The following is a 14,585-nucleotide window of genomic DNA, read 5'->3' on the forward strand; positions in this document are numbered from 1 at the left end:
TGCTGTTTAACTTTTTCAAAAATTCTTTTAAATCCTTCTCCATTTTCACACGAGGATTTTCCTTTTCCCAGGCAGCCATTTTAAAGAAGAATGTGCTTTTCATGACTTTCCTGGATAAATAAAAATTATACTGACTCGCTGCGCCACATAGTGGTGCAAATCGGTATTACACTAAAGTGGCCTGGCCCATGTTCAGCTTCAGTTGATATGTCTTGAACATTGCACATAGATGATTTGACACAGCAGTTTGTTCACATTCTGCTTTCGGTTTTTAGACTGTTTTAAACACAGTAATTTGCATTGATTTATATCGACTGATGAGGCTATTTCGTTTGGAAAGGCACTTAATGTGACGGAGCCTCCACACAAACTTTCAGTCAGTCAGTGTGTGGGGAGTGGTTTGGAATTGGGTCATAGGCTAAAGTTGCATTTCTCCTGCACTCCCTGTGCATTTATATGCCACTGTTGCATGTCATTAACTTTTGCTTATCTCTGCTGTAGTTTTTAGTTTGTGGTCTCTCTCTGAGCTCCTCTTCTCTCTCTCTTCTCGTTCCCCTCATCAGATGAGGCAGCTTGCTGCCCCTTCCTCAGCCTGATCTGGTGGACGTCTGTTCCTGTTCAAAGGGAGTTCTTCCTCAAGCTTATGGACAAGGTCTCCCATCCCATGCATGAAACTGTTGCTGAGCTGGAGAGCTCCTTCAGTGACAGACTGCTGCATCCTAAATGCACAGAGGAGCGTTACCGCAGATCCTTCCTCCCAGCAGCTGTAAGACTTTATAACCATCACTGCTCCCAACAAAAACCACAATAGCCTACACAATGTAGGATAATATATAATATACTGTAAATAGTCCGGCCTGTTAAGGTTCAACACACAGGCACATCATGTACATTGTATATAGTGTTATTATTATTAGTAGTATTAAGGTTAATATTGTTTGTTGATTTTATATATATTCTTTTCTTAATAGTGTGAATTATTATATCTTTATTTATATTTATAATAACTGCGGCTGCTGTTACACCCAAATTTCCCCTCTGTGGGACAATAAAGGCTGTTTCTTCTTTCTTCTTCTCTCCACAGTTGCCAGCTGCTTGTTCCTGATTGTTGGAGTTCTTTAACACTGTAGCATCCTTTAGCTTTAAATATGAACCACCTTGAGATGACTGTTGGCATATGTCTATGACTGCTGATGTGAAGTAAACTGAGTCCTGCCCTTAAGGAAGGCACTTGTTCCTCACTAGTGTTGCGTCTTTAAACACGTTGTTACCTCATAAGATCCTTAAAAAGCAATCTTTCTGCCTCTTTATGTACTTTGGAGAGGCCTTCAGCTAAATTATGTTGTCATATTTGAACGCGGGGTGTGATTTGCCTGAATTATGTAATTGAGAAATTAGAACAATAATATCCCACCTTCATACCAAACACCCTCAGACCGCAACACAGTTTTCTCTCTCCCCTCCGGAAGCCCTTCTTGGCTCCCATTGGCTGGAACGAAGGGGGCGTTGGAATAAACAAGAGTTTCAAGCGTTTTCATTGGTCGCTGTCACGTCGCTCGGACTGTTGCCTGGCGATGGGCTTGGAGCTTGTCAACCGCACGATCCAGTTACTGTAGCTGCCTGCTGCAATGAAAATATCGTCGTTGGTGGGTGGATATATTTATATGGGCCTGTTTCCATCATTTGCCCCCCGAAAACAGTGACTGAGTGAGTATTTTCTTTTGTCTTTACTTGGATAACACTTAACCTCCGAAGGTGACGTGGATTTCTGATGTGATAAGGCAGGCGCGAGGTTTGTTTTTGCATGTTTTGTGAATCAGCTGGCTCAACAATAACTAAAAAGCTGTTAATTCGTGTTAAGTTGGCTTCATAGGTTTGACTTGTTGGGTTTGCTGTTGCTCTGCATTAAAAATGTGGGTGCTACATTCAGTCTGTGGGCAGTCATAGCTCTCTCTCACACACACACACACACACACGTATGCATACATATGTACATATATATATATATATATATATATATATATATATATATATATATATATATATATATATATGCACACTTTAATGCACAGGCTACAGTTAAAAATGATGATTTGTGACAGCTACATTTCACCCTGGTAACTGTTAAGAATGTGAGAGGCTTGTTATAAGAAGCAACACCACAAATGCAGGTGAGATATTTACATAAACAGCAGTAAAATTTTTACATTTTTTCAACCATAATTCATAATTTTATTATACATCTAAACTTCTCTCTATATTGTTGTTTGTCTAATTTTGTGTCTTTTCCCCCCAAAAGATCAAATTACTTCAAACCTGAGTGACATTGTTAGATGGATCCCTTATTTATTTATTTATGTATTTATTTTTATTATTTGTTTTTGCAAATTCCCACCATTTCATCTATATTTCTACACAAATAATGGTGCATTGATCATGTTAAGAGATTTTGGAGGTCCTGCATTTTCAATTCCACGCACCACGCATGAGTCACGCTGTTGATAGAGACAAAATATATGATCCACAGCTATGCACTGTGCATTCCTGATCATATTATCCTTCTAGGAGTGGGCCTGGTGGGTTAGTTGGCAAAAAAAAAAAATCTGCATGGGAAAAACAATAGGCTGCATGCCACCCCATGTAGGCTGCAAGCTGAAAGGGACTGAAGGAAGCACAGAAGCACACTCACGAGTAAAGATAAAAGGCATTTTCCATGAGGTGAAAAGTGTTTGAGTTTAGCTTACAGTTGAGGGTTTGCTGCTGAGTAAGATAAGGGACTAACAGACCACACAGCGATATTTGGTGTTCTGGGAGACTCGGTTTATTTTGGTGCCGAGGTTTTTGCATAGTGATGAGCAGCTCCTGTGCCCACAGCTCTGTAGGAGACTGCGAGTATGTGTGTGTGTAGGCTATACAAGTCCTTGAGCTTTCCAGCTAGGAGAAGATGAAATGGAGAAAGTGGTATCTGGAGTCTTATCTGATTCAATAAAGAGTGTGTGGATCAGAGGAGATCCTTTGATCACTGCGTGTGGTGCCCTTTCACTCTCGCTAAAAGAAGTAGGAATTTGGGATTTTCACCATTATTTTCATCAGGTTTTCTAAACTATTATATGACATCTTGTTTTTACTTAATTTATGCTGAGGAGACACTCCACTGATTTCACACATTCAGGTCCAGTTACTCGGTATGTGGAGTGCTGCACGGCCTGTTAAAACACTCGTACAATGTCTTCTGTGGTTCTAAAGGAGCTTGGCCAAGTCTTGAGAAAACAACCCCTGTGATATGATCGGGGTTTATCTTTACTAATGCCGAAGACTTCAATTAGCTGTCAGAAAGCCTGTGATTTAAAACTGTGGGTATAGCGATAGAAAAATTAGGGCATTTCACAGGCAGGAGAGGTCTAATGAAAGATTGTATTAAACTGCTTTCTGGGAATTCGAGGATCCTCCTTTTTTTCTTTTAATAGGGATTAAAGGTTGGGACATCTCAGCCTCTGCTGCACCTATTTTGATTATTTTGACCTTTCTCAATATGCTTACATGCTTAATAAGAGGGAAATATACGTATCAGGAATAGCCCTTTAACTAAAGGATTGTCAGTTTTGTGACATAGATGCACCTTTTCTCAAGCTTTCGCGGACACTTTCCATTTGGTATTGGCAGATTTTCTTTTAGATCTGGGCTGGGGGGGCTCTGTATCTATCTTGATTTGGTGCATTGTTTTCCTGCAGGTGAAGACGAGGCACTGAAGGAGGCATGTGACGGATATTATGGCTTACAGCAGGCGTTCTCCGCTTGGGAGCCGACAGCTGGCCGCCTCATGCCGTCCTGTAGCCGGGGCCCCGAGCCTGTGCGCCACGCACCTCATGCAGCATACCTTTTGACTTCATGAAGATCCCTGACATTGGTGATGTAATGAATAAATTTGAAGTCCTTGGGATTGTGGGTGAAGGTAAGAGTGGTTATTTACTTGCTGGAAAGCCTGTTTTATGTGTTTTTGTCAGTCTGCAGTAGACTGTGAGAGCCAGTCAGGTCTTGCCCTTCATGCACACTTTCCTGAGCTTTTTAGTTTATTGTTTTTATCCACATTATTATATTTTTTGCCTGCACAACAAGCTCATCAAGAGCCTGACCTGTACAGCTTAGTCAGGTCAATGGCATTTATTTCATATTTATTTATCAGAAAGAATTTTAATGTGTCAAACTGAAGCTAGATGCTTTAATCTGATTCATACTCTTGGGGTTTTAATTTATTGTAGTAAATATCAGCAGGGCATGGCTGTTTGATGGTTAAATTCCCCTGAAATGCTTCTCCTGGCTTTTCTTTTGCCTTGAGCTACTTGGTTGATAGAAAGTGGCAGCAGCCCTGAGGTGAGGCCACCCACTCGTCCCAGTTTTTACACCCTTACTCTTCTACTCCCACGTCTTAGAAGTTTTATAATGCGTGGCTGGAGGACACGGGGAAATCTTGGTAAGCTGCGTGCCTGTCCAGTGATGAGCTGGTTGGGAAGGAAGTCAGCACTTTTAGTGCCACATTAAACTGTAAAGTTGTAGAAGTTTTCCAGCTCGGCTCCCCCCTTTCCTGTCATTTCACTGTGCGCTCCACTTGATCACAGCATTATAGATTTTTCCTCAGTGATCTTGAGGTCAGTCAATTTTGTTAATGATTTAGTACTAAGTGCTAAGTGCATGCAGCTCACCCCAGCAATTAAAAATACACTGAATCTTGTTCAGTTTTCTCCAGCTCCTCATTCAAGGACAAAAATGAACAGGAGAAATAATTTTCCCATATTTTTGTACTTCAGGCACGTTTTGCAGCTTTTTATGTAACATTTCATGAGATTGCGTGACATGGAAAATGATTAGGGATAGGGTAAGGGGTGGGGCTAAGGTGTCCTTACTTTAAACTACAAAAATTCATAGTAATATCACACAAAGTGACTTAAATTGTCATGATACCAGGCTGGATACATTATAAACCTGTCCAGTTTTGATTCTCGTTAAGTTAGTCAGTGGATTTGTCATTAGTGGAGGTTCTCAAACTGTGGGGCGTGGAACCACAGGATGTCCAAGTAAAAAATATAAAGCCAAACTAAGATAAATAAATATGATTGATTTAGTGTAAATAAACAAGCTAAAAAATTGTGGTGTGTGAACTTTTTTTGGCTTCTGAAGTGGCGAAAAGCAGGAAAAGTTTGATCTGTAGCAATGGCGTTTGTGCTTTTTATGTTCACTGGAGTCACCAGAGTCAGAGATGCCAGCTGAACAACAATAAACATTTTAATATAAGAACTTTAATTGAATTCAGATCATCCCATAAATCCTATTAATGGTACCTTGTTTAATTTTCTGTTGTTAAGAATTAAAAAAACAGAGCCAGCAGAAAGTCATCAGCAGAGAGAACATCTAAATGCTAATGGATTAAGTAGCTTAACTTTTTGGAGTGAATGACAAACACTATCAACTTTTTCAGGGTCAGATACACCCGGCACAGGTTGCCAGCCTGTCGCAGGGCTAACACAGAGAGACAGGCAACCATTTACACCTATGGGCATTTTAGAATCACCAGTTAACCTAACCCCAGTAACTGCATGTCTTTGGACTGTGGGAGGAAACCGGAGTACCTGGAGGGAACCCACGCAGACACGGGGAGAACATGCAAGCTCCACACGGAGAGGCCCCAGCCTGCCGGTGGATACGAGAATCCAGACCTTCTAGCTGTGAGGCAGCAGTGTTAACCACCACGCCACTGGGCCTGTTCAGTATCAACTTATAATGTGCAAAATCTATAAACACATGGCATTTATTAAACATTTTCCTTGGAAAAAACAAACTTGTTTAAGCTACTTTTGTGCCTGTGATTGATTATGGTGATTATGGTGTTTGCACAGCACCTCCTCAGTAAATGTGTTGATTCAGTGTGCTGTATAGCTCTTTGTTTTGTTACAAATGCAAAGTTTCTTACTTGCCATTGTCTTCTTTATTATTTGTGGTCCTTGCAGGAATCATAGAACATATAAAATAAAGGTGTAGCCATCATAATAGCACACCCGGATTTTGGATTCTGTATTTTGAAGCCGCATTATCATTTTGTGTGCTGCCATTTTAGTTTTTTGAAGCTAGAACTTGCCATATTTGGACTTCACAAAAAAAAAAAAATAAATAAAAAAATTCTCATCAGGTCAAATTTAGCGTCTCAGATTAGACAAGTGGTAGCAGACACTGATTGGCTTTAGCTTCCAATCAAGGTGGCCATAGCCTTATTTCCACTGAATGGGTGGGTGAGTAATACAAACATTTGCCTGTCGTGCTGTTCTTATGAAGAGGGAAATGATCCACAGAGGTCAAAATAAATTTCTGTATCAGGCCTTAAACTGTTCATTCCTGCTGTAAAGTTGGGCATGACACGTGAGTCTGTGGGGAATGAATTGCCTTTGGGGACATCCTCGAGTGGCCACTAAAATCTGCAGTTTTTGGCACTTCCACATTGGCTTCATTCTTCAGTCCCAGAGGGTGCCACTTGGTTTCTATCTATAAAAAAAAACCGTTACTTCCAGCATAGCTGTACCCTCCCCTGTCTCAGCCCCAGCAGATACCAGCTATACTCCTCCAAATGGTTGCTTTTTAATTTTGATAGATCTTTTTGACATTAGCAGCATAGTAGCTTAGTTGTTGCTGTTCTTGCCTTGCAACAAGTAAATCCTGGGTTCAATCCCAGTCAGGGCCCTTCTGGGTGGAGTTTGCATGTTATACCGGTGTGTGGGCAGGTTTTCTCTGGGAGATCTGGTTTCTCCTGTAATGAGGGGGTACATGAGGGGGTAAGTTGGTGCTGGCTATACTTATCTCTAACATTTTACCTTCCTGTTCCTGGTTAAAATAAAAGATTAAAAACAAAAATGTAAATCATGTTTTATCTGCTGCAGTTTGTGTTGTATTTGTTGCATTTTGAATATGCTGTTTGTACATTTGCTACCTTGTCAAGGTTTCTCTTGAAAAAGAGAGTTTGATCTAAACTTGTAGAAATAATAACAATAATAATAATAATAAAGTTAAAATTGTTGCCTGTGGTAAAAATACATCAATACTATTTGTTAAATTCTACAGATCCAGTTGTAGTTGGCCTTTAAAGTGTATATTAATTTGTTAGAGTCTGGTCTATTGTAGATGACTTCTCGCAGCGCTGATGTGCTCGTGGAGGAGCACAGATCTGTTCATCATATGCCTGTTGAGTCCAAGAATTCCTCTCGAACCCTCGGGGATGCATGTGTGTGACTACCAGGGTCGATAACATCAGATCTACAGTAGCTTGCCAACACTTGTGTCCTACTTTCTGGACCACCTGTCCTTTTATAGGGGGGAGGACGTTTAGTTCATGTGAACATATAAGAAGCACTCAAAAGGTTATTTAAAGGCCTTTTCACTTTGCAGCAGTGCACTGAAGTGAAACAGGTTCAAATCAATCTCTGCAAAAGTTGGAGTGATAGTCTTTGTTTATTTATGGCTGTAGATCATGTTGGCATGCTAATTACAGAGTTTCAAGCTGAATTCGTGTTGTCGTTTTTATTATTTACTGATATAAATTCTACCTGAAAGTAAACAGTAGCTCTGAATAAATAATCAAGGAACACTGAAATCAAGTTAATCTTGCACTTTGCTTCTGTTTCAGGTGCCTATGGTGTTGTTCTGAAGTGCCGACAAAAGGTAAGGGCCAATTTTTTAATGTTTTGTGTACTATACTATACTGTCCAAATGAACCACAAAGTTTTAAAGGGTAAGAGGTTTATATTTGTCAGCAAAGCTAACAATAAACCGTGAGTGTGCTTATTACTCTGTGTTGTAGAGCTCTGTTGTTTTCTGTTAAAAACACATAAATGAGTCACACTGTTGCACTTGGTGACTTGATTGCTCCTTACAGTGAACCGGGCCAGTGTTTTATGGCTTAAGTCAAGCTCACATACACCACCTTAGTGCTGTAAATACTCACTAGAGCACAAATGGGTATAATTTATGGTCAAACAGTTGCCAAAAGTTGCACTGCTTACAAAATGCTTCTAGTACCCAACTGATTTCTTTCTTAAAAAATTATATAAAATACATAACCTGCTATTGACGTATGTCTCTAGTAAGAAGCAGTGGACTCAAGACTGAAAGGCACAGACATGCTGGAGATTTCATAACTTCTATAAAACATACTGACAGAGATAAATTAAGCGAAGGGCCACACTTCAAACAATTCAATTTAATTAGGATGCACATATTGCTGAACTTGTGAAAATTATGCTAAACTGCATGAATTTTGTTAGAGCAGAGTTGTAACAACTTTTTATCATCCGCTGAGCATTAACATAACACTTCCAGGGTTCTAGCCAGAAAAAAATTTCAGAGGGGGGACTAATTAGCATTAGCTTGCTACTTCTAAATGCTAAATGCCACGCCAGCTTGATAATTCAGTGACGGTGAACAGCTGGATAATATTATTTGTGTAATATTCTGTGATAATGGTTGGTCCTACGGGTCATTGAAGGCACCTGAATCTGATTGTTGATTGAACCATGTGACTTGATGCCCACAGGGAGTGTGGATCCCTCTAGTCTGTGTTACAATTCTCTGAAAATAAGATATCTACCTGCAGCTATTGTTAAACATTCCTTAAGCAGCATGTCAGTGTGTTGTCCTTGTGAGTCTACAAAGACAAGAAACAAGACAAGCTCCTCGGATTTTATGTTTAATAGGAAGCCCAAAATTGTCCTTTGAGCTCCCCTTTTCCTCTACTTCCCCCTCGGTTTCACGCCGGTTGCCATGTTGCTCCGTAAAATCAAGCATGAACAGAACCGTTGGGAGATTGCATGTGCACATTGTGACCAAAACTGGACGTGCCCAGTGGTAGATTGCAAATTGTGGTGAAAAAATGCTATAGTGCAGCGATCTAGCCAGAGGAAAAAAAAAAATCTGGTATCTGCGATGGGGTGGTGTGTGCGGGGTGCACACCTGCTTACTAATTACAGTGATTGAACACTTCTAACAGAGCAGGGCGATCAGCTGGACTTGTTTAGTTTGCCCTGAAGATTATTGGGGATTGAAACAGTCCATTATAAACATATATCCACATGTAATATATGGATATGTAGAGTGTGCAAGTAAGAGACACAATTTTTGGTATCAGCAGGGCCAGAGGCCCGGGGCTCCCACCATAGACTAAAGTCTGGACCCCTCCCAGGCCACCTTACACAGCCAGTGGTGAAGCCTGTTACGGGCACTGAGCATGCTCATAGAACTACACTTACATTAAATAGTTATTATTTTTCTACCAGAACTTTTTATACAACTATTTTTCACATGTAATTGCCTTATAAGAACAACTCTAGCAGCAGTTTGAGCTGGTTATTTTTTAATCAGCTGAGCGAGGTAAATCACTGGAATCCAAAAAGTCAAGTCTCTGACCATCTGGCTTACACCAATTTGCCTTTTTGAAAAAGAAAAACAGAGAAAACATCATTTTCTCTGTGGTCAGGGCACCCGTTTAAAATCCCTCTTACACTTGATGGGTTTTGTTTGTTTGGAGCATTGATGGATCGCAGGCTTTGTTGCATGGAGGTAGCAAACAGTCCATGCAGACAGCCAAAGGGCAGTGAATGCCAAAATTAAATCTTGATCCCTAAACCATATCCCTATCCCTATCCACCGAAGATTACTTCGTTTTGGGTTTTTTTCCTTATATATCTGCATTCATAAAGATCTCTGCATTAATCAGGAAGTCTGGACCTAGATGTGAGCAATATGATCAAAGGTCCCAAATCATTTGTCCCTGTCCAGTCATCGGACAATAGCTAATGGATTCCCAGACAGAGGACCAGAATCACGCTTCGGTTTCTTGCACTCTTTGTGGAATTTAATGACAATAACAAATCGACGTACCTTCGCCAAGGAGGTTACGTGGCTGGTTTGGTTTGTGTCTTTGTCTCACTAAACACATTGCTCAAAAAGATATTAAGAGATTTGCATGGAAATCTATCCAGAGGTGGCACTTGGCCCAAATTTGGAGTCGATCTGGATGCTATAAGACTGGACAACAATGGACATTTTGTGTCATGTTTTCCCAAATATACATCATATTGAAATGAGAAGTATAATCCAGGGACCTGATTCATCCATGTTTTGGAGGCAGAGATGTCCATTGTCAGACCACTGTTGTTTGTAAAGCTCCAGCTTTGTTCTTTGAGTGTAGTGGTCAGAGGGTAATGCTTGTTTGCCTGATAGAAGAGATCAAGGCTATGTGACATCAGGGTTTTGCTTGTGGGAGGTTAAAAAAGATCTACAGAAGCCCGGTGAACATCAGCTCTAGACCGTGTTTGTTTTCCAAAGGAGACGTGTGTGAAGCAAGTGTTCCTCATGAACCAGGAGAGGAAGATCTGCTTTGAAGGATAACAAATTCATTTCTTCCACCGCTTAGATTTTTTTTTTTTATATTCATGTAAAAGCGGCTTTGATAGGTTGCCCTAAAGCAGTTAATTTTTAGGAAAAGAAAAAGGAAACCAAAACAACCGCAAAAAAGAAAGTAGCAGGCGACCCACACTGCAGTAATAGCCTTGTCATCTCAGTCCATGTGAGGAAGAGGCTGTGCCAGGAATTGACAGCAATCCAGTATGAATAAGAGAGGCTAACTACCTCCTACTTACAGAGATCTGCAGGAAGGAGACAAAAACACTTTCTCAGCCTCCCCTATCAAAATCCTCAATGTTTTTTTTCCTGCTCTACAATTACTACGCATCTGCCGTCATTTTAATGTTTATTACAGCAGCGATTTCACTCTGTTTATCCACTGGCCTGATCTCTAATGCCAGCCGGTTAGCTTAAATGTTAGAAATAAAAAAACGCCAACACAAAAGCTTGATGTTGAAAGAGGAAAAATAGGAGAGAGGATATAAATATTATTCAAACCGATTGATCATGGGCCGAGGCGTCTGCAAATGCCAATGTCTCCATTTTGCACAACAGAACTCACATCAATAAACCTCCGTTAGGTTCACACCACAGATGGAGGCTGCTTTCTGCAGTGCTCTCGGTATTGTCTTCATTTGTGTGAAAATCCATCGGTGTCAAAATTCAGCAACAAAAGTTTGTCAGAACAGGATGAAATAAAGCTCAACATACATCTGCCAGGCTGATACGTTGCCTAATCACAGATAGAGGTGGTTATGATGTAATAAACTACTAGTTCTGGCTTACACTTCATCAGAGATTTCATTTAAATTTCATTTGGAGCAAAGAACCAGAGTGACTAGCTGGTGAACATAGTGGAACATTTGGGGGTTAAAAGCCTGAGTAATCCGTGCAGGAGTTGGTGGAGATCAACTTAATCTAAAGGAAAGTGATTATTAGGCCTGTAGTTGTTGGATGTAATGCACGTAGCTTTGTAAGGTAACAGTACTCAGCTTGCACCATAATCCCACCGCCACTCTGGAAAATGAAGTTTTACCTCCAGTTTTACTTTGAACAGACAGATTTGGAGAAACTGTTGACCTAATCAGCCAATAACGGCTGAATGCTCCCAATCCTGGAAGAGATGTGAATGCACTGTTCCTCACTGAGATTTGTTTTTCTACCCGTGATGTGTTAATAGTGCTTTGGCTAAAAATATATATGTGTATGTTAATGGGCTACTTTGCAAGCCGTGTTTTCATTAGTTGGTTAAGCGTTTTTGGAATGTGTTTTTAATTAGATCATTATGGTTTTTTTTTTTTTTTTAATTATTTCCTCAGTTGCATAAAAAAGAAGTAAATGATCCCCCAGAAGCCTGACATTTTGTCTCACGTTGCCTGGGCCTTTTGTGTGTTAGAAACTCAACAATATATGCATTTTTGATAGAATTTCTGCTGCTGACTTTATTGCTTGATGTGTGGAAGCACAGGAGGATGAATGCTCTGGCTGCAGATCAATGTGGACCTGTGCCATCTGGAAAATATCGTATTGTTAGTGTGAATGAACTGGCATGTTTTTTCAAGGGCTAACTCACAGATCTATGCTGCATAATTATGTGTGCATACACACAGACACTGGCACAGTGTCAAACGCACACTTCATGCGCACACACACACACACACACGTGCGTGCTAGCAGAAAAACACATAAGCTTAGCAAGGCTTTGATGATGCCGTGAGGATGAGCAGGGAAGTGCACTGACCAGAGAAAATGGCTGCATTTATATGGAGCTGCAGCTGCTCGTTCTCACAAAACACACTTATTTCACCAGCGACACGCCCCTTTGAACTTGAACTACCCAGTACATGTATTTAACAGGAATAATTAGATCCAAGAAAGATGTGGGGGCCAGATATAGAAGGGATGGAAATAGGCAAACATGCATTCGGGTTCTACGCAATAATCAGAATCTGTTTAGAAAGATGATGGATTACAGTGTGCGTACCTGATATTACAGGCTCCTCTAGAGTTATCTGGGTTAGTTGTGACACAGAGAGGAGGAGGAGGACATCGATTTTTTTTTAGGTTTCCATGTGGTCGCAGTAGATAAATGTATGAGGATGATTTATTATTCTTGCAAAGTTACGCTCCTTAAATCGTGATGCAAACACAAACGGGATAAAAGATTAGACCTCAATGCTGAATGTTTGCTGCTCTGGCATCATTACAAGATTTGAATAATTGTGTGCTTCCTCATCACGCCAGTGACTGCGATTTATGAGCTTTTTAACATCTATTTATGAAAGATTGTTGATACGAAATAGGATAATTTTCTTGTTTAATGTGTGCCTGAACATTATCCCACAGTGCAGGATTTAATGACCGGTTGTCATGACCCATTCTATGGTTCGGTCCTACACGCTCGTATATGCTGAAAGTAAACATAGAGTTAGCCATGAGAGTGTCACTCAGCCTAACATTTCAAAAAGCTTTACTAATATTCAAATTAAATGGATAGCCACAAAATTTTGTACAGATTTTTTGTGGTCACCAGATGCTGAATCCTGATCGAGCATGAAGTCTGACTCTGTATGATGTGAAAGAGAGAGAGGCGATTTCCCTAATATGGTCATCTCAGGCACACAGCTCCACCCACCTGCTTATGTTTGTGAGGGGCAGCCAGTGAGAAGAAAGTTGGCTTAAAGAGGGAGGGGCCTAAAACTGCTTGTTTCAGACATGGGATGAAGTGCGAGGCTGCATAAAGGCCCAGTATAAAATAAATAAGGATTATTTTGAACTATGATTTATGCAAAGCTACGCTATTAGAGGCCAACTCTATAAAAACCTGAAGCTGGAAATGAGCATAATGGGTATCTCTGAGTTGCTTTAGTCTGTCTACAGTTGCTGCTTTTCATGCTGTGTCTGATTTAATCAGTGTGATGTCTGCTGTCATTGATGCCTGCTCCACTCTGTATGGGGCTCTTGCTGCTGCTCTCCGCCTCAGGCTTTTCATGTATGCATGTGGAAGGGCGGGAAGATTCAGAACAGAGCCGTACGGCTAAATATAAATAGCTGCAGATGGAAATAACAATACCTTCCTTTGACTGTAGCGGTCCTGACTGAAATAGGCTCGACAGTATCACCTCATACCTTATAGGGACCCAGTTTTTCAAGACTCTCCAGCTTCACTCGCTCTTGGGCTGCACTGCCAAATGTTGCCACAGCTTTTTGATAAAGAGAGTACTCAGAGTAAAACTGCAACATGCTGCTATGTCAAGAGGGTTGAGCACACGGAGACACAGAGGAGCTTTTGTCTTGTACTTCATGCTCATCTGTTATTATTTTCTTGTCCATTTAAATAGATAACTGTAAGAACACGTTTGGGTTCACTGATTCTTTTTTGGCCACTCTTTTGGGACTGCAGCCTGTCATCATGGAGTGAGGAAATGAAGGGGCCACCAGATTCAAGCAGCTTCAAGGATGCTGCAGCTACAGATCCACCTTTTGCCAAATGAGCCACGAGGATGCTTCAGGACTTTTTCTGATGCTCGATAAAGCCCTATGAATTATGCTAATTTATTGTAAGCTAATTAAGAGGTTTAATCATGCTCATGTCGCCTAGAAGACGTCACTGTGCAGCTGTTTTTTTTTTTGTTTTTTGTTTTTTTTTTTAAAGCAAGTTCCAGCTTAAACAGATTCGAGAAAAATATGCTTATTTTCTGCACAGTATGGTGTTTGTGACCGTGCTTGACGTCAGAGATTGTGAGGCTTGAGAGAGCCTTGTGTTGGTTTGAAAAGACATTTCTGTGATGTGTTATCCAACAGTGACATGAGGAAAATGCTTTTATAGCTGTCCTGAAAGGCCACCCTTTAAGGTGTCAGTAGAAAGCTGGCATGAAACAATAGTCGTTTAACTGAGGGTGACAGTGCAGTTACGGTTAAATAGTTATAATGAATGAAAATTTGAAAAGCAGAAAATGATCTGATGACTGATGTGGGAAAGGTGTGGGAGGTTTCCAAAGTTATTCAACCCATCTGAAGTTCTGGTAGAGCATACTGATAGTATATACATTTGCCACTGTCTGGTCTTGGTATCTGTGAAGAAGTTAAATGTAGAACGTGAAACGAAAAAGCTGCATATATGTACTGTACACGATGTGATGTAG

At 40.5% G+C, this 14,585-nt stretch overlaps 1 protein-coding gene across 3 annotated transcripts in view; it reads left to right on the plus strand.

Moving 5' to 3' along the window:
• Positions 1 to 1,562: 1,562 nt before the first annotated feature.
• The window catches only part of LOC115778745 (cyclin-dependent kinase-like 5), a 51,590-nt gene continuing 38,567 nt past the window's right edge, over positions 1,563 to 14,585 (plus strand). For all 3 annotated transcript variants that reach the window (XM_030727026.1, XM_030727028.1, XM_030727027.1), the window contains exons 1-3: positions 1,563 to 1,707; positions 3,732 to 3,952; positions 7,667 to 7,701. In XM_030727026.1, coding sequence (XP_030582886.1) covers positions 3,889 to 3,952; positions 7,667 to 7,701 — 99 coding nt within the window. In that variant the 5' untranslated portion in view covers positions 1,563 to 1,707; positions 3,732 to 3,888. The remainder of the gene's footprint in view (positions 1,708 to 3,731; positions 3,953 to 7,666; positions 7,702 to 14,585) is intronic.

This window comes from Archocentrus centrarchus, chromosome 4, assembly GCF_007364275.1.
Source record: "Archocentrus centrarchus isolate MPI-CPG fArcCen1 chromosome 4, fArcCen1, whole genome shotgun sequence".
NCBI classification, from domain to species: domain Eukaryota; kingdom Metazoa; phylum Chordata; class Actinopteri; order Cichliformes; family Cichlidae; genus Archocentrus; species Archocentrus centrarchus.